Here is a 17,808-nt window from a genome sequence, read left to right as displayed (position 1 = left end):
ACCAGGACATTCTTATCCTGATTGTTTGCAGCTCATCCTCCCAAGCCTGTAGCCTTAAGGCTTTAAGTTTGAAATTATTAATGATGGGCACTGTTCTGATAGATAGCATGCAAATGCCTGTAAATGAATAAATGTAAAAGCAATCTGTAGCCTACTGAAAACATTTTTTTCCTGTGTAGCATGTAGAATACACACAACAGGGATGATTGCATGCTGTATTTCTACATGTGCACTGTTTGCATGCTGTATGTATATGCAGGCAGTATATATTTATGTAGAGGTCTATAGGAACTAGGTACTTAAATCCATCCGAATTGCACTTCTTCATAGTTTTCATAAATATCCACTTCAAGTAACTACGTTGAACAATGGATTGCAGCAGGATCTGCCAGAACAGCAGTGTTTTCTTCATTTTTTGTTTCAGTCTGTAAGATGACTACAATAAATTCTTCAAGAGGAAATACAGAAGTGGTCAGTGCCAGAAGAACAGAATCACGTGATGTTTCAGATATTATCAGCCTCTTCAGCCACTTTACTGAAGTAGTTTTTGGAAGGATTGATGTCATGTACCTTTTGTAAGTAACAGTATTTTAGGGACATTATATTACTTTTCTTGCAGGAAATGTTAAAATGGCAGAAAACATTAAGAGCCTTTACGTGGTATGGCATAATGACTTTTTATGCTATTCACAAAAAGGGAAAGAAAACCCGCTTCCTCTTCTCTGCATGACTTTGTGCAAACTTGGATCACTGTTGCCAGCAAGGTGGGCAAGATTTGACTCTATACTAGCTTCCTTTTTATAAAAAGTTCAGAAGAAATACTTCTGAATAATATTTGATGAAACCATCAGATTCCAGTATCTGCTGTCTACTCCATCTAACAGAATCCTTTTGCCTGTTGGAGAGTGATAGAAATAGAGGGGGAAGGACTATGTTTTTTAATCACTGTGTGGCCATGACACTTCTGTTTTCTTTTCCTGTGTAGGTCTAAATCTTTTCCTTCTCTTCCCATTCTCCCTTAATGAAAGGAATTGGTTATTTGTTGCCTCTCTTTAGTCTATCTTGGGAGGCAGCCTCTATCCGCCATAAAATACGTTTCAATGTGCCTCTTCTTTTCGTGCCCCCAAAATACCTAATATTCTCCATGTTTTGACATCTGTATCCTAGCTGCTTGCATGGCAATGTCCTTAGCGGAAATGGGTGGTTGTAGAAGTCTTCTGTTACCATATCTTCATCACTGGAGATGGTGATGAACCTTTTGCGCTTCATCTTTCTGTGCAGTGATGAACAGCAGACAGACAGACTGCATGAAATGCTGATGGGTCACTTAGTGTTTTTCCACTTGACTTAATGGCAAATGCCTGAGATACCAGCTATTTGGGGAAAAAAATAGATGTATGAAGAAACATACAAAGAAGAGGGAGCATTTATGTCTTGCATATCAAATTCATAGTACTGAGGGTTTGAAAAATCATGTGAATTGTTATAATGTCACTATACATGTTATAATGTTATAATGCACTAAAATATTTGGAACTGAAGCAATAATGTCAAGTTAGGATGTGGGTAATGAAGTTTTATTGAGGTCCAATCCGGGGAGCACTTTTGAACATGGTTAATTTTGCTATTCTAACAGGCTGAATTAACAGCCAGTCACTTTTATTCGTGTAGTTTCTTCAACTTGTGCAAAATTAAATTGTTTTCACAGAGAAAAATCAAATCTTGCTTTGACACTCTGCAATGAGAAGAATGAGGCTATAGCCCATGCTGTCTTTCTGGACTATCCCAATTGGAACATCACTGATCAGTCTGATTGGGAATTGTTCTTACAGGAAAACTACGTTAACAATAAATGCACTGTAAGTAAATTGTGTGATTTTAGTTGAGTTTTCATTTAAGGCTTAGGTATGAAAAATATGCATAGGCATCTAAAATCTGTTTTAGGTAGATTTGAGGCATTCAGGCTGAAGAAGGTGATAATCAGATTCCTTACTAAATGTTCAGGTGCTCAGAAGTTCATGGGTACCTGTGCTTTTGCCACTACAGTAACTGAAGGTAACTGTAAGGATGGCACTTAGGGAACGCAAGTCCTTTCTTTGCCAGATATGTGCAGGTGTCTGATGCACTGTACTAGCACTGAGAGCAGTGTCAATCGTAGCTGTCACCAACATTTTTCATTCAAAGACGTGTCCAGCTCTGGTGTTATCTAACAGAACTGGGAGGTGGAGTCTTTGCTCTAAGGTCCTTCTCAATGTAAGGGAACAGGAATCCTCATTTTTCACCTTTTGGAATAAATTTTTTCTATTTCACAAAACTAAATGCAAATGTAATGGCTTCAGAGAAGGAATAAGGGACAGGGAGTGTACCCCTGCTTGAAGGATGGTGACTTACACTGGGTGAAGGACCATGCTGACCTGAGCATCTTGGTTCTGGAATAAGCTTGTTTGGTGCTTGTGTGGAGATGCTGCGCTCTGTTCTGTGTGGTGGCAGTTTTCATACAGGCTTCTCAGTTGAGTTTATGAATTACTCTTAGGAATTATGGACTAGAAGTAGGCACTTAGAAGTTTAGGATTCAAATGCTGTCCATCATTCAGCCCAGCTAGGGGCTAGATGCTGTGATTGTTGAGAAAAGATGGAAAATCTTAACCATAAAAACTCAAAAGCTAGGCAGCAGATGCCATAATAAGGTATTGGCAGTACAGAAATTATCTCTAGACAGTTTGTTCATCAGTTTTCCAATGTTGTTCTGGGAGACGTTAAGCAATGGCTTGCAGAAAAACTGACAAATACAGCAATTGTATTTGAAAATGCTGTGTACTGTTAAAAGAAACAAAATTATTACAGCCAAAGAGAGTATAGAAAAAAACCATGTAATTTTCTTGTAATCTGTTTTCTTTGTCACTTGAACAGTACTTTGTGTACAGGCATATAGCAGGCACAACCACTTCATTCACTGTGCAGCTGCAGCTGCTCCTGTTGGGTTATGCTGTGCTGTCAGTTCTGCAAGCTCTTCCTCAGGCAGCCTGCTTGACAATATCTATTGCATCAAAGCTGCAGCTGACTTCGGAGTGCAGGGGCATACAAAGAGAAAAGACGAAAAAAAAAAAAAAGAGCTTGAGCATGTTAGGAATTACTACTCATAAACATGAGTGAAAAGTACTTTGGAACATTGACAAGGAGCGGAAGAACTCTTCTTTTTCTAGAATGGAGATTATTTTCTAAAATACGTACAGAAGATTCAGTATGTGTTTTATGCTTCTGCACTGACAAAACAACTGAACCTATTCTGAGTTATAAATAGGTGAGATATCATTGGTTAACTGCAGGTTAAATCCATGCAGATGTGCTCTACAAAACTGAGATCTTCTGAAAATAGAATTTCTTAAAAATCTAGTTGACAAGTCTTTTTTCTAGAGCACAGAAATGATAAGATAGCTTAAAGGTCTAAATTAGGAATTGACTTGTGCAGAATATAATTAGCGAAGATGCTTTACAGGATTGCCAGGTTACCATCACTATTGAGAAGCAGTTACAGGCCAAGTCTTGCCTCCTGGGCTTCTTCTTGGACCTCAAGAACAAAACATTCTATATTCTTCCCCCCCGCCCCCTTCCTTTTTATTTTGCATTTTAAAACCAAACAAATGAAAAAGAAAAGTCTGATTTTTGGAAATGGCTTTTGATGTTTATTCATTGTAGTAGCTTGTTGTCTTTGTGCTGGTCCATATACTGCAACCTCTATTAAAGTCATTCTTGCTCTAAAGTTGCTGAAATTTATTGGTGACTCTCGCCATGACATTTTAGTTGAATATTAAATTATTCAGAAGACCTCAAGGTTTCCCATTTGAAATATTTTTTGTAGAAATGTTTCATCTAGAGGTAGACCTTCATTGACTCAGCACTTGAAATTATTATGCAGAAGAAAACAGCTGAATTGATAGCACTTTTCATTCCAGCACAAGGGTTTTTCTTTGCTAGTGTTTTCCAGGTTAACTGGAGGCATATAGGATAAAGATGTCCTTTAGTCTGCCCTGTTTCTGCCTGGATATTTAAATGTGTCTAATGATATAATCTTAAGACTTTGTATTTTTTCTTACTTCTTTTAAAGAAAAAGCATTTTAGGAGTATGGGAAGTATGTGAGCTTTTGGGTTTTTTTTAAACCTAGAAGGAATGTCTTTATCAGTCAAATGTTAAATTAAATGTTGTTAAGATTTTAGTTGTTGTGGTTAAATTTAAAATGTTGTTTATCTGGAATTAATACTGTTAAATATGAATATTGTAGTCAAACAATAGTAAGGTTGAGTGTAAATCAAAATATTACAGAAGCACAAATTGTGATATAAAAAAAAAAGTCCTTTCATCACATAACTTTATCCACACATGCTTTGATGTTACTTATATATGTGAAGCTACTCAATTTTGAGTGCAGATCATATATATTGGAAATCAATGTGCATGTTAATACTTGAGTTGACTTAATAAATATTAGCTGCATGGCATTTAGATTTTCATTCCTCATTTTGTAGCCTTTGAATACATTGTTCATGCATCTTTTTGTGGCAAAAGAAGAATATGCCGCTGGATGTTCCCAAGAAATTGTTAGGTGAGTTCATATGTAACTTTCTGTAGTGAAGCATGTGTACTCTCCTACCATCATTTGGAGAGGCTATGGAATTTAAAAATGCCTTCAGGTGATCACTGGATCAAAATTAAATATCTCTCTAAACAATCTCAGAAGGTAACATAACCTTGTATTAATCAAATGTGCACTGTTGGCTTTGAAACCAAGCTGTTACAGTTCCAGGCACCCTTCCCCAACAGTGTTAAGGTTTAGCTGTATCTTTGCTGTAATTTTGCACAGAAATAGTACTGCAGCTGCAAGGCAGATTGATTTTTCTTTTTCCTAAATTTCTACTTGTAAAAATCAAAGTGCATGACTGAGCAGGAAGCTTAGAAAGCTGTAGATGTCTCTGGAATACGCTTGTTCCCAGGTAATCTATTGATAGTTTGTTAGCTACAGATTATATGGTAAGGCTGCAAACTATACAGTGCAAACAGCACAATGTATTACTGTGTTAGCTCAGTACTCAAATATAACCATTGCTCAAGTTATTTGGTATAGCTCAGAATCTCCTTACATAAACAGTGAATTGCACTTGTTGCTGTTGCTGTTGAATTTACGGCTACCTTGTCATGTCAAGCAAGCTCATCCAGATGCCAGGTCAGAGATCTGCCAGCAGAGGTCTGGCATCTTTAATTTTTTCACCGCTGGGGAACTGATACAAAAAGGAGGATGTTTGAAATCTAAGGATTAGGAAATTAAGAGACAAATAAAGTAGGAGAACCAGTAAAAAAATGCCCAGATGAATTTCATATGATCTTATTTGTCATAAATGTTTTCATTTTTGAGCCATGTGGACTCATGAAGGCAGATTAGAGACACTGGAGAAAAAATTTTATATATTAAAAGACTAGCTGCTGTGTCTGATTGGTGGGTGTAATATTGAAAGACTGAATACAGTTATGTTGTTTGTGCAGGAGAGCTTTTATCACTGTACCAGAACTGCAGTTTATACTTCTCTTCATACCAGCCGATGAGAACTTAGGTAAGAATTTAATACTATTTTATTCTTAAAATAATGAGAACAATCTTAAATCTCATTATCATTAATATGCACTGTGATGGTAGGCTTTTTTGTGTGTTTTTTAAAATATTGAGAACAGTTACCATTTTCTAAACATGCAGAAAACACAATCTTAAAGTATCCTCTAATGGACATACCTCATAAAAGAGGTTTACGTCGTTACATGTTCACTCCAGCAGTCCATTCAGCAGTCTATACATTTCCTGCAGTCTTTAAATTTGTCAGAAAAAGACAGGACTTCGAACAGGAGTAAAGAATCTCGGAAATAAATTCCTACAAGTTTTATGAAGATTTCTGGCTGAATAGAGATTGAAATCAAGTAGTTATTTAGCCAAGTGAGTACAAGATGGGGAGAGGACACTTTGGTGAGGCTCAGAAGGGGTGCTGGAGACATGGAAGGAAACTAGGATTATTTCTTTTAGAGCAGAGGTACAAAGATGGAGAATGCACATCTTGATCAGAGAACAGCACCTGTCTTGGAATTTCAGTCCTGAATTCAGACTAATAAACCAAGCGTCTACCTAATGTCTGATGTTTTGCTTGGAGCTTTCCTTGAAGTGAACTGGAACCTTTTCTGATAAGCCAATTTCTAGACATCTTAGTTCCAAGTCATGCTAAAATCCTCCATAGTGATGTGTCAACTACAGAAAACTACCTGAAAAAAGGTTTTTGTCAAACCTACCCTAGCAACAAATGTCAACTTTGCTTCAGTATAATGAGTTCTGACAAAGCGATTCTCCAGTATTGGTTATATAGTATTGGTTATAAGACTAATATTTCTACAGGGATTTGATCCTACCAATTTCTGATTGCTTTGAAGCTTATTCAGGTTTGGGATGCTGAATTAATTTGTTAATTAATCCAGTAACCATTCTTTCACATGTTTATACTACTGTCATTTCAGCTTCATTCCTTAACGTAAAGAATTTGGAGCATTATGCCATCTGTGGTTTAAGTTCAAAACTCCATTTTCCTCACACAGTTTTGCTGATAATTTAAAAGCTTACATCATGAAGTTTCTTTGTTGCTCCTAACAGATTTTTGTCATTCACAGAGCCAAACATGGGAAATGTCTTTGAAAAGATGATGACTGCTCCAGGTTCAGTAGCAGATACAAACTTTACCTTGTTTGTGTGCCCCAGACATTGGTATCACCCACAGCTCTATGTTCGCAAAGCAAGGTAATGCAGTTTCTCCCTTCTATGAGCAGATCTGTCTGGATTAATTTGAAGAATTTTCTTTTTTGGTTTACAGCATCAGTATCTTAGTTAAACTGCTATGATTTTCCTTGATAACCTAATTAAGTAGTTCTATGATTATGTTGTTTTTATTCCACTTCATCACAAGATTAATTGTATTTTTTGTAAAACTAGTTTGTTATCTAGAAAGAATACATTTTTTTGTCGGTGATGTTTATTCTCTGAATCTGCTGGCTGAATTGCATCACTGCATCCTAAAGTATGAGTGCATATAGTTTCCAAGTCTCTTGAAGCGTCTTCCAACTTACTTTTAATTTTCTCGTGCTATGCCATATTCCAACCGGTTGAGCAAAGTCTGAATAGGAAGACCTATTGTCTAAAAGAATTAAATAAGAGCAGAGAATCCCTAGTTCCAGTAGTCCTTCAGACATGGAGAGGAACTTGCTTTTGTACAGTTTTTTTCTGCATAAGCACTTCATACATTCACTCTCGCTATGTTTCAGGGGAGCAGGCCTCCTCAGTGTTGCTAAGACAGCTTAAGAAAATAATGGGGTAACACTTTTTTCCTTCCATTGTGTCATCTGTTTCAATGGATGCAGCTTGGAGCAAAGACTTTGATGTGCTCACGTGATGTGTCTTTAACACAGGCTTGCTCTTGTTTTGGGATTCAAGTCATAAATGTCATTAAAAAAGTTAGACTCTGAATTATTTTTTTCTTTCCTATCTGCTCAGCTGCCTGCAGCGTACACCAGGCAGAGATGCAAGTTTCTCTAGCAGCCTTGCCTATTGATGTCTACCTGTATATTGACTATTACCACTCTTGTTTTTTCCTGCCATTTGAATTCTGTGCCTATGCCAAATCACAGCTTTCTACACTTGTGCCAGCATTGTGTACAGTAAATGAGAAACGCAGAGTTTCTGACCCAATGGGGCCTTAAGTTTTTCAGTATAGATCACTGGGCCATATATGCTGTCATTGCGGTGTAGATGCTTCCCTGTAGTGTGGTTGAAATATAACTACCACATTTTGGTTCACTTGTTTTCCTCTTTACAGTAGGAAGAGTGCATGTAGGGTAATGTTTTATGAAGTAATAATTTTATGTGGTTCTGATTCATTCTGGAGTTGCTTTTGTTTGTTCTAAATGTAAGTGTTGCTATGTGGTTATATAGCAGGATTGTGATTAAATTAGCATTTCTGTTCCTTCTAGTGGAAACTGAAGTTTAGGGAAAAGCACATCCCTGGGACACTATGTCATACGGTGCTGATTTGTCTGGGGGTCTGTATCAACCCACATGGTAAGAGATGGTAATGCCACATTAGGCATCTCTCTCTGCCTGGTAAATCCACACCTGGTTGTTTATGGGTTAATTCATGCTGACATCTCAGACTGGATTCTGACGGAAGCCTGTCTGTCAGAGTGATGTTTTACACATCTTTACATTTACCAAATAGGCCTGAAACAAATCTGCAGATTGTGCTCTTTATCCTATAGTTTTAGTCAATGTTTGCAATATCCTGTCACTTGACTTTTGAGCATTTTAAGTAAAAGGACTGAGGCCTGACCTTGACCACTTTGCACAATCCTGCTATAGGTCTGGACATTTCAGTATGTTACAAAATCATTTGCTTGCTAACTTGACCTACAATTTTTAGGCTTTTCTGGCTATTTCCTTTGAGTCGTCTACCATCTATCAGTAGGTGAATGAACCTTAATAGTCAGAAGTTATCAGTTGGTGAATTAATTGCTGAGGGCTTAAAGTTTTTCCATATGTCTTGATTCCAACTATTATGTTTGTCTTTTATTTAATTTGAATCATATTCTTTCTTTTGATAGCCATTGGATATTATCAATAGCAATATTTTTGACATGACTGGAAATGTCATGTAAGCCGTACCAATATTCCACATAAGAGATACCATCTCGCCTGGGATTTCTGTAGTTTGTTACGAATAATAAAAATTATTTACTTTAGGGTTTTTTATTATTAGAAAACTAACCAGGAAACTGTATTTTCTTTTAAATTACACGATATCTGGTGATATAAAATTCATACTTTAATATTGTCTATCAATAGATCTCTGAGTAAGCTGAATTCTGTTTGCAGTTGATGCTTTGCCTTTCCTTTTCCTCTGTATTCACCTTTGTACTTCACTGGCATCCATAGTAACGTTCAGTGGAGCCCTTTAGAGATTTATCTATGAAAGTTGTCCCCAGCCACCTGCCTAGCAACATGTTCTGGGTCAACGATAGGAGATTAGGGTAATCTCTGTTCCCTCTTCCGTTGCTTATGGGAGGCGGTGGAAAGAAGCTGTAAACTGATACTTTGCTTAACCATTAATTTTGAAGTTATTCTCCATCCAGCCTTTATAATGTGAAATAAATCTGTGGTGTGCCAGAACACAGTCCACTAAGGTTTTATACTTAAGTTTCTTGCTGATCTCTCATCTAGATCCTGTCATTCTTGGGTTTGTACCATATACGTAAGAGCTCACAAATTTGCAGCTCTGTGGAATGCCTTTATTATGCTTGTTCTCACAGTACAGGAATTTTGTAGTATTTTTATATTAAAAACCTCTTGTGTTTTTTTTGTAAAGACTGGTGCTGGTGGAAGATATTAAAAATAGAAAAAAAAATTAAAATAGTTCTGTTCCTACAGTTTTTAGCATGCAGGGAGATGAATGGGCTTGTGTGGAGCCTCATGTACTACTGCGAGGTCAGTCTCTCTGCATACCACGAGCCGGCAGAATTGCCCTCCGCATCTTGATGTGTGGCCTTGTGTCGTGTGTTTTACAGAGCAGAATGCTGTAAGGGACTTGGAGCAGTAAAACATTCAGTTTGGAGGTGGGGTGTGTGTATTATCTACCCCAGTGAAACAACAGGTTTCAATTAGAGTACAGTCTCATTCCTTTACCCCTAAATTAGTTTGGTTTGTTTGAGGTTTCATAACACATTATCAGATTTGCTATACTAATTAATTGTGCTGAAGTAGTGAAATTCTGATAATAGAAAACCTTACTGCAGCTTTTCCCTTGAGATACTGCCTGCAGAGAAGACGATGACTACTATTTTGGTTTGAGATATAAAGAATGTGAATTACTATAAATTTTTATAGGGTTTCAATATTCTTGGAACTTCATTTTAGTTGCATCTTTTGAATTAATTCTACAGACAATTAATTGATGGTGTGTTTTATTTTCTGTACTTTTTTCCTTTTGGAAACAATTTATTACAATGAAGATTCTCACTTAAACAGTGAAAAAGAATGAAAAAGTGTGGGGCTTGGAAATCTGTCACCCCTGGCAGCTGCGTTCAACTTTGAGTGGGCAGTGATGATATTCATCTCTACTGGTTTCTCAAGTTGGCTTTCTTAACTTAAAAACTGTATGAAAGAATCTGGCGACTGCCCTTCAGAAGAATAATTAAATTATTTAGAACTCCTGGCAGATGGAGTAGCATGGTGACTTGGGACATCCTGAAGGTCAGGAGTTAAGCATTTATTCACCCTGCTAAAAAGGCCATTAGTGGGGCGTCGGTAGGCGATACTCACCCCAGGCCATGGTGGCTCCCTTGGGGTCCATCCCACCCCGACATCCCGCCGGACCGACCCCGGCAGAGCGCGGTCAGGGTGGAGGGGTGTCCCGGGCTGTACCTCCGGGCTGGGTTGGGCCACGGGAGCAGCAAGGGTAAGAAGAGAACTTTCAGACAGATGGCCAGGGAATAAAAGAGCAGAGACAGCGTCAAAATAAAAGGGGTCACCGGCCCCTAGGAGAAAGGTAATCTTACTCAGAAGGTCACATTCATTCCGGCGTGTAGGAGCAGCAAAACCACCACCTAAATTGTCTTCCAGTCTTATGCTGGAGTCGCTCGGTACCTAGAAACTCAGACCATGGTTGATAAAATTCGGAATAATATTTTTTGGCCCAGTTGCGTTAACTTTTAAGGCTTCTTCTGAATCCAGAAACATGTAAAGGGTGGAAAAGAGAATCAGTTTATTTTGTTTTTCTGAATTGCTGCATATGCAGAACTAAGATTTCCAAGCTACAGGCACAAGTACTTGGATACAAGCACATACGAACTTGAGCAATAGGAGCCTGTAGCAAAACACAAGTTTTCCTAAAACTGAGGGAAGCGTTAATAATCGTTCCCGATAATTATCTTCGGAAACGCGTCTCTACAAGGCGTGAGGCTTTTAAAGGAGAGAGAACTATTTGAAACTATTTTTCTATTGACATCTTACTTTAGGGAGGTAGAGGAAAGGGTATCCCCCTCGGAGACTAAGGGCTTCGTGTGAAGCGGCAGTCGTGTCGTGGAGGGTCCACCAGCCGCGGCCCCGGCGGTGTTGGGGCACTGCCTCAGTCGCCCTCAGAACGGCGGCGGGCCCTCCAGCTCTCGGGCCAGGCCTGCGGCGGCCTCCGGAGGGCGGGAACGTTCCAGACCTTTCGGGAGCGGCGGGGTCCCGTCTCCTTGCAGCCTGGGGTCTGGATTTCGGAGCGGGAAGCCCCCGAGGGCTGGGAGGCGGCGGCTCCCGCCCGCGGCCGCGAGAGGTCAGGAGAGAGCCGGCGGCGGCGGGAGCGCGGGGGAGGCGGCCCCGCTGCCTGAGGGGGCTGCCGCCCGGGAAAGCTGCGGCGGGGCGTTCCTGCTCTTGAAACTGCCGGTCGCGGCTCGGCGGGAGGACAGAGCGTCCCGAGAGGCTTTCCAAAAAGGTCGGGCTCGGAGCCCTGCAAGTGGTGTAACCAAGGTGATGCCTCTTCCAAAGAGGAGGGTGCAGGCTGCCCTTGGCAGAACGTGCAGGTGAGGGGCTGGCGCTGACCCTCCCGAGGCGGTTGTCACCTCAGGTCAGTCTCCTGAGCGCTCTGTAACTGAAGGATGCAACCTGCTGTTTCAGAGGAGCCGATTGTGGCGGCCTCTGTTTCTTTCAGTAAGCAGAAATGTATTCCGGTGTTTGGTGAAGTGCATTGTTCTCTTGATTTAATTCCTTCATCCCGTGGGGCTCGTCGTTGTTCTTGTGTGTCCGTGTGTGATAACTGAGATTGCCAAAAGCATGTTCAGTAGCAGTCTGCTTACGGCTCTGAGGAGAAAGGGTTTCCTTAACTCCACAGTCCACAGTAAAAGTCATTCCTTCTGGCAGCACATCGCAGCCCTGGTTTTCTTGCCACTTCTTTAGCTGCAGAATTGTTGGTTGGACCACTTAATTCTCGCATTTTCAGATAGACAAAAAAATGGTTTCATCTTCTTACTGAAAGCAGTTCTGTGTTAGAGCTGGTCTGCCGCTGGCCTTTATGCCATGGTCGCAGCACATATGACTAACAAATTCCTTCATTACATTGGTGAAAGCACAGAAACTTCTTGTTAAGACTTACATTGATCCTTGTTAAGAATTAACATTTTTTTAAAGTGGTTTAACGGGAAAAAGTCTCTGTTGCCTATTTAAATGAAAATCTGTGCAGTATGGGGCTGACCTATATGAGTCTAACACTGCAACTTGGACTGATTGGAAATCGGCTCACGCAGCTTTTGCACCGTCAGCATGGAGAACAGACTGGAGTAGTAGAGGCAGTGAAAGCCTTGATGTGGCAGGTTCCCACCTATGCAGAAAGCCTTTCATGAGGCAGAGGGACAGAATAATTGCACTTTGGCCTTTGTGTCTTTTTCAATGGTGGAGCATTAACTTGACCTTACAAAGGCATAATGGCTCGATTTCTGCCAGGTGACTCCCGTGCTGCAGTGTGTAATAACAGTAATCTAGCCAATACTCAGCACTGTTTCTCCCATACAGGAAGGCATTATTTTCTTTCTTTTTTTTTTTTTTTAAAGAACTGATTTTCTAAATTGCACTGGTGTTGCTTTTTGAGATCTCTGCCAACTCTAACGAACTGATGATTGAGCTCACTGAATATAATTATTTTAAATGAGGCCTAAAGCCCAGGTCCACCTGGCCTGAGATACCTTAGGCAAGAGAATTTTGAACTGGGCTGCCCTTGTATTTTGTTAGGAAAAGATAAGCATCTCCACTGGGCAGTCCAGACTTTAGGTGGGTTGTACTGGCTTTTGGAGGTGGTTCTGCCTCTCCTCTGGTGCTGAGGCTGCCAGCTTAGTGTGCACTGGGGACGTGTCCTAGGTGAAATTATTTATTTGTGGGTGGGGGCTTTGGATCAGGTATTTGTAATATTTATCCATATGCTAATGGAGTGGAACAGAAGTGTCATGATCTATTAATGGCTGAGCTTTAGGACATTACCTAATCTCTTTTTTGTAGGTTGGAAGATTATGATGATCTCATGCCAATCTGGACACGTCAGAGTAAGACTCTGAAAGAAACCTATAGTGAATATTTCCTTGCTGATCTCATAGAATGTCAAGACGAAGAAAATCAGGCTGTTGTTTGTGAGGTCAGTCTGCCATGAGCTCTGGTTTTGTCTAATCATAACATTAGTGATGCCACATGTGAGTGAGAGCTCACGCTGCAGTGAATAAAAAGAACAAGCTCACTTTTGGAAGGTAGAATTCGTGAGCTGCACACACACAGCACCCTCCACCACGTATTTTTGTCTTTCCTTTCCTTAGGAGTGATATCTCCTGTTAAGTAAATGAAGCAGCAATTGCCAGTAATTGTGTAGATTCTTTTCAAGTAATTGTAACAGACCATCTTGAAGAAACCATGTTGCCATTTTAGACATTTGCATTATAGATGATCAGTTTTCATTCCTGGTGGAAATTAATATTGCATGTGAAAACTAGTAGCCAGTAATACTTTCACAGTTAAAAATGCTGTAGTTTTTTAACATCTCCTGATTCAGGCAGTCAGATTTTTGTTGAATTGAAGACAGAAACCCAGGAATTAATTTAAATAAGAAAGAGGTGGTAATAGTTATCCTGCTGAACATTCCTGTTAAGATTTTCATGTGTTAGTAATTGTGCGTGGTATTGTAAGCTGATAGGCAACATAACCTACTTAATTCCAGAAGTCTGCTTTCTATAGCAAATGATTTTATAAAACCGTAACATGTAATCACTACCGTTGGAAGCCAAATGGGAAACAATAAACCATTAGTGTAATAGCACATTACAAATGGCTACCTTTATAAATAATACATTTCAATTGTACATTTATAGCTCAATATGGTACCAGCGAAAGGTGTTTCAGGCCCTCATAGTTTATACTTGCCGCTGCTGCCACAAATTGGAAAGACACCTCCATGCGAACCAAGATAGATGCCAATTTTCCCTGCAGAGAATGAAGCTGGCAACCTCTTTTTGCACATATGGTAGATGGATTGGTTAATCAGCCTCTGCTGAGCCTTGGGCCTAAAATTACATAGCAGCCAGACAACTGCAGCGACCCAGCTTTTGTTCGGTTACGCAAACAAGGCAAACAAACAATCACTTGTTGTTTGAGGGCGGGGGGGGAATTAAACTTTTTTTTTTTTTTTTTTTTTTTTGGGGGGCTGATGGCCTGATAAAACTGCTATAAAAATCCAGCCACTGAGTTTTCGTTATGTTTATAAAGGAGGCTTTCATTATGTGTATTAAGGAAAAAAAAAATATATTTTTTTGATTATGTGTGTTTCAGCAGAAAGTTGCATATAGTACTAAAAATTAAAGAGCTTCCTTCTAGTAGACTCATCTTAGCTTAAAGCCAAAAAACCTCCGGCATGCCAATTCTCATTTTTCAGAGTGTATTTCTTTCTGAAGACTGTGACATTCTGGAAACTTTCAGTAATAGTCAAACATACAAAGTAACGTGCCATTTCAGCATTGCAGGGGTCTTGTCATTTTCATACTTGCCAGGGCATTTATTATTTTTTTTTTTTAAAGCCTAGTTCTTAGATTTTTTTTTTTTTCAGAACTTGAAAATATTTAGCGCTTGTGATTGCTGCAAACAATATACACTACATGCTGTATTAGATACTGTTTATATACTGTATAATTGCTTTCTTGAATTAATCATTTTTGTAGGAAAATAAAATATACTTTTCAATTTGAGCCTAATTTTATTTACAAAGCAGCGTCCAGTAATTAGTCAACCATTATGGCTAGCTAAATCCAGCTTTTACTTCAGCTGCATTTTAAGCTAAAGAAAAATTATACCTTTTTGGATGTATGTAGTTAAAAGTTACATGTTTTTTATTTACTGTAACAAATTGTTTTATTGAAACAATAGGTCATTATTTTGTCCATATATATAATTCTAATGCTCTCACAAGTCATAACTAACAAAAGAATTATAACATCTAATATAGAGGCCCTAATACACACATTACAAGGGGGGGGGAGAGGGGAAGGATCTTTAACTTTTGCTGAAATTGTTCCTTTATACTTTTCTATTATGCACAGCCAGAGATGGAACACCGTAACTTTTATGTTTCAGAATTTTTTTTGTTCAATTTTTTTGCCCTGACCTGAAATCACATGCTCAACCATATGTGTGATGTTGCTTTTATATTTTAGGATGCTGGCACTGCAGTAGGATTCATGAGCTTATGTTCTCAAGTAAATGTTTCCTTGTTTCAAGAGTGTTTTGACTTAGGGCCTTTCCATGGACTCTGTAAACCACATCCTGAAGATATTCTCAAAATGCCACAGAAGCCAAGCATTCAAGAAGGTATCTATATTCTAAAATGCTAGATAGATTTAAGCTGCATTTATTTCTAGCTTCTGAGTAGGTTTTGCAAAAGATTGTAAGAGGATATAGGTTCACTAGCAAGAAAACGCTAATGTATCTCTTCTGGAGATGGTTGCCTGGTATTTTTTAATTCAGGAGAGAAATTTTGGTAGCCCTGGTCTCTGACTCGGAAGTGATGGTTGGTTGTGGGGATCTGGTCTATACCAGGTATAGGAGAAACCTGTTTCAAGTTTTGGAAAGCTAAAGCATCAGGTGTATTTTCTATCAGTTAGCTACAGTGGTACTATTAATTGAAGACTTAGTTTTGAAATCTGGTTCTAATGTCTGTCAGTAGCTAAGCAGCTGGTAATTTGTGGCTATTATGTTGTCCCATTGACTTGTGTTGTCTTATTTCCTTGTGGTCCAACTTCTCCTCTCTTTGCTTATTGTTTGCAGTCTTCTAGGTTACAGGATTTTGGGAGATCAGGGACTGTCTTTTTATTCTATTTTTATATTGGGCATGATACAACAACGCATCTACAAGCCACCTTACTGCAAATGATAAAAACCAGTAACATGAATACATCATCTGTTTGTAGAACAGAAGTGTCATGTAAATGACTTACAGTTGTCATCTTTATTTTTCAGTGTCAAAAGGCTTTTTGTGCAGAAGGGCAATGGTTTGCTATCTACTAATTATCAGTAATAGAATTTAAAAAAACACTGTTAGGTTGTTATGTATCTGCTTGTCTGAACACAAAGCAGCAGGCAAAAAAGGCAACAAGGGAGCTACAGAGCAGTCGCCAGCTGGTATCTCGGAGCTGACAGTCATAGAACAGAAAAGGGAGAGAAAAAAGGTGTTATAGCTGCTCCTGTGGTCTTCCCCTCCCCTGCAAAGGAGCATCTTGCAAATAAGAGATGAAGGACGTCAGCTATCTCCTTCTGTATCATTCTATGCTCCTGGAGCTTCAGGAGTATTATTTCAAAGTAGATGACAGTCATGTGTAGAAACATAAATGAGGCTGAGGGAGGAAGAAAGATCACTCATGATAGTCCCTTCTGAAAACCAGTTGGAACACAGTCCTGGACAGTCTGCTTGAGGTGACCCTGCTTGAGCTGAGGGCTTGGACAAGATGACCTCCAGTGGTCCCTTCCAACCTTGACCATTCTGTGACTGATTTCTGGTTCTGGTAAAACCCTTAGACACTTTTGTGTGCTGTCTTTGTCCAGGCACTGCAAGCTGTAGGCCCATATTTTGTGGCAAATTCTGTGCTGCTGAGCCTTTTAATGAGTATGTGGTTATAGGTTCTAACAATACAGCTGTTACACATTTTTTAACATTTTTGAAATCTATGAGACTTGTTCTAAATGTGAAAACTTGGCATAAACAACTGTTCTGTTCAGGTTCTTATATGACTTTTCTTATATGACTATTGTCAATCTAGCATTTGAGTGCTTTTCAGAAATTTATTAAGCTACATGGTTTGTAGTATCACGTGTTTTTCTCCTTTTCCTCTCCATTTAAAAACTGTTAGTTTTGATGGTTGATACTAGTTTGCAATCCTGAGCACCTCCTTCAGGTAAGATTTTTAAAAGTAGTAGTATCCCTTTATTTGGAATGACAAGGGCAGCTCTGGGGAAAGAGGGAATTATTTGTAGACTTTTTCAGATAGCTTGAGCACAAATCATTGATGGTCTCAGACACCTGAGAAGGAACTTGAGTATCATAAGCTAAGAGCCTGACTCTGATACTATTCCTGGAGAGAAGGAGCCACTAGAAATTTAATATTAAAATTAGAGTTAGCTCATTGCTATACACTGCTCAGGAATATTAATTCTGTTGTGACTGAATAATAATTAAAATTATTGTTGTAGCTCTGCACATTTTAGAATATAAAGAAACAATTGTAACACTTTAAGAAGTGTTGGTTTTCCTGAAACATTTTAAGTTGTTGTTTATACCTGCCCAGTATGGCCAAAAAGAGAGAGATAAAGCTAAAGGCTGTGGTAGTTGAATTTCAGAGAAAGGAAAGAGGAAGAGGAAAAAAAATCAAATGTATACTGTTATTACTCTAATTTCTAATACCGGCTTAATAAGGCATTAGCTTGTCACAAGTTACAGAAGTTTGTTATGGTTTATTGAAAATATATGCTTTGTATGATAGATATTTGATAAACAGCTTTTCTTTTTACTGCTTGCTAAACATTTGACTTAAGACTACAAACACAAAGTCCATATTTTTTGAGCAGTTTGAATGAAAAGCCCTTTCCCTCTGAATGATGCGGGTTTCATTATTGCATGAGGTGTGACTCAAAATTCATTTCAGTATTCATTAATGAAAACTTCCAGGAAAAGCAGTAA

The 17,808-nt window shown here is 38.9% G+C and overlaps 2 protein-coding genes across 2 annotated transcripts in view; one reads left to right on the top strand and one right to left on the bottom strand.

The window, feature by feature from the left end:
• Window positions 1-8,413, bottom strand: part of CRNKL1 (crooked neck pre-mRNA splicing factor 1) — a 22,883-nt gene extending 14,470 nt beyond the window's left edge. The window contains exon 1 of the mRNA XM_010574913.1: window positions 8,407-8,413. The gene's annotated coding sequence lies outside the window, so the exon portion shown is untranslated. The remainder of the gene's footprint in view (window positions 1-8,406) is intronic.
• Window positions 433-17,808, top strand: part of CFAP61 (cilia and flagella associated protein 61) — a 106,720-nt gene continuing 89,344 nt past the window's right edge. The window contains exons 1-7 of the mRNA XM_010575075.1: window positions 433-575; window positions 1,709-1,859; window positions 4,525-4,601; window positions 5,537-5,604; window positions 6,698-6,824; window positions 13,101-13,233; window positions 15,293-15,446. Of these exons, the coding sequence (XP_010573377.1) occupies window positions 433-575; window positions 1,709-1,859; window positions 4,525-4,601; window positions 5,537-5,604; window positions 6,698-6,824; window positions 13,101-13,233; window positions 15,293-15,446 (853 nt within the window). The remainder of the gene's footprint in view (window positions 576-1,708; window positions 1,860-4,524; window positions 4,602-5,536; window positions 5,605-6,697; window positions 6,825-13,100; window positions 13,234-15,292; window positions 15,447-17,808) is intronic.

Source organism: Haliaeetus leucocephalus, unplaced genomic scaffold (assembly GCF_000737465.1).
Source record: "Haliaeetus leucocephalus isolate CR32 unplaced genomic scaffold, Haliaeetus_leucocephalus-4.0 Scaffold450, whole genome shotgun sequence".
In the NCBI taxonomy this organism is placed as follows: Eukaryota; Metazoa; Chordata; class Aves; order Accipitriformes; family Accipitridae; genus Haliaeetus; species Haliaeetus leucocephalus.
The sequence above is the reverse complement of the archived record's forward strand: the minus strand, read 5'-3'. Positions and strand labels throughout refer to the sequence as shown.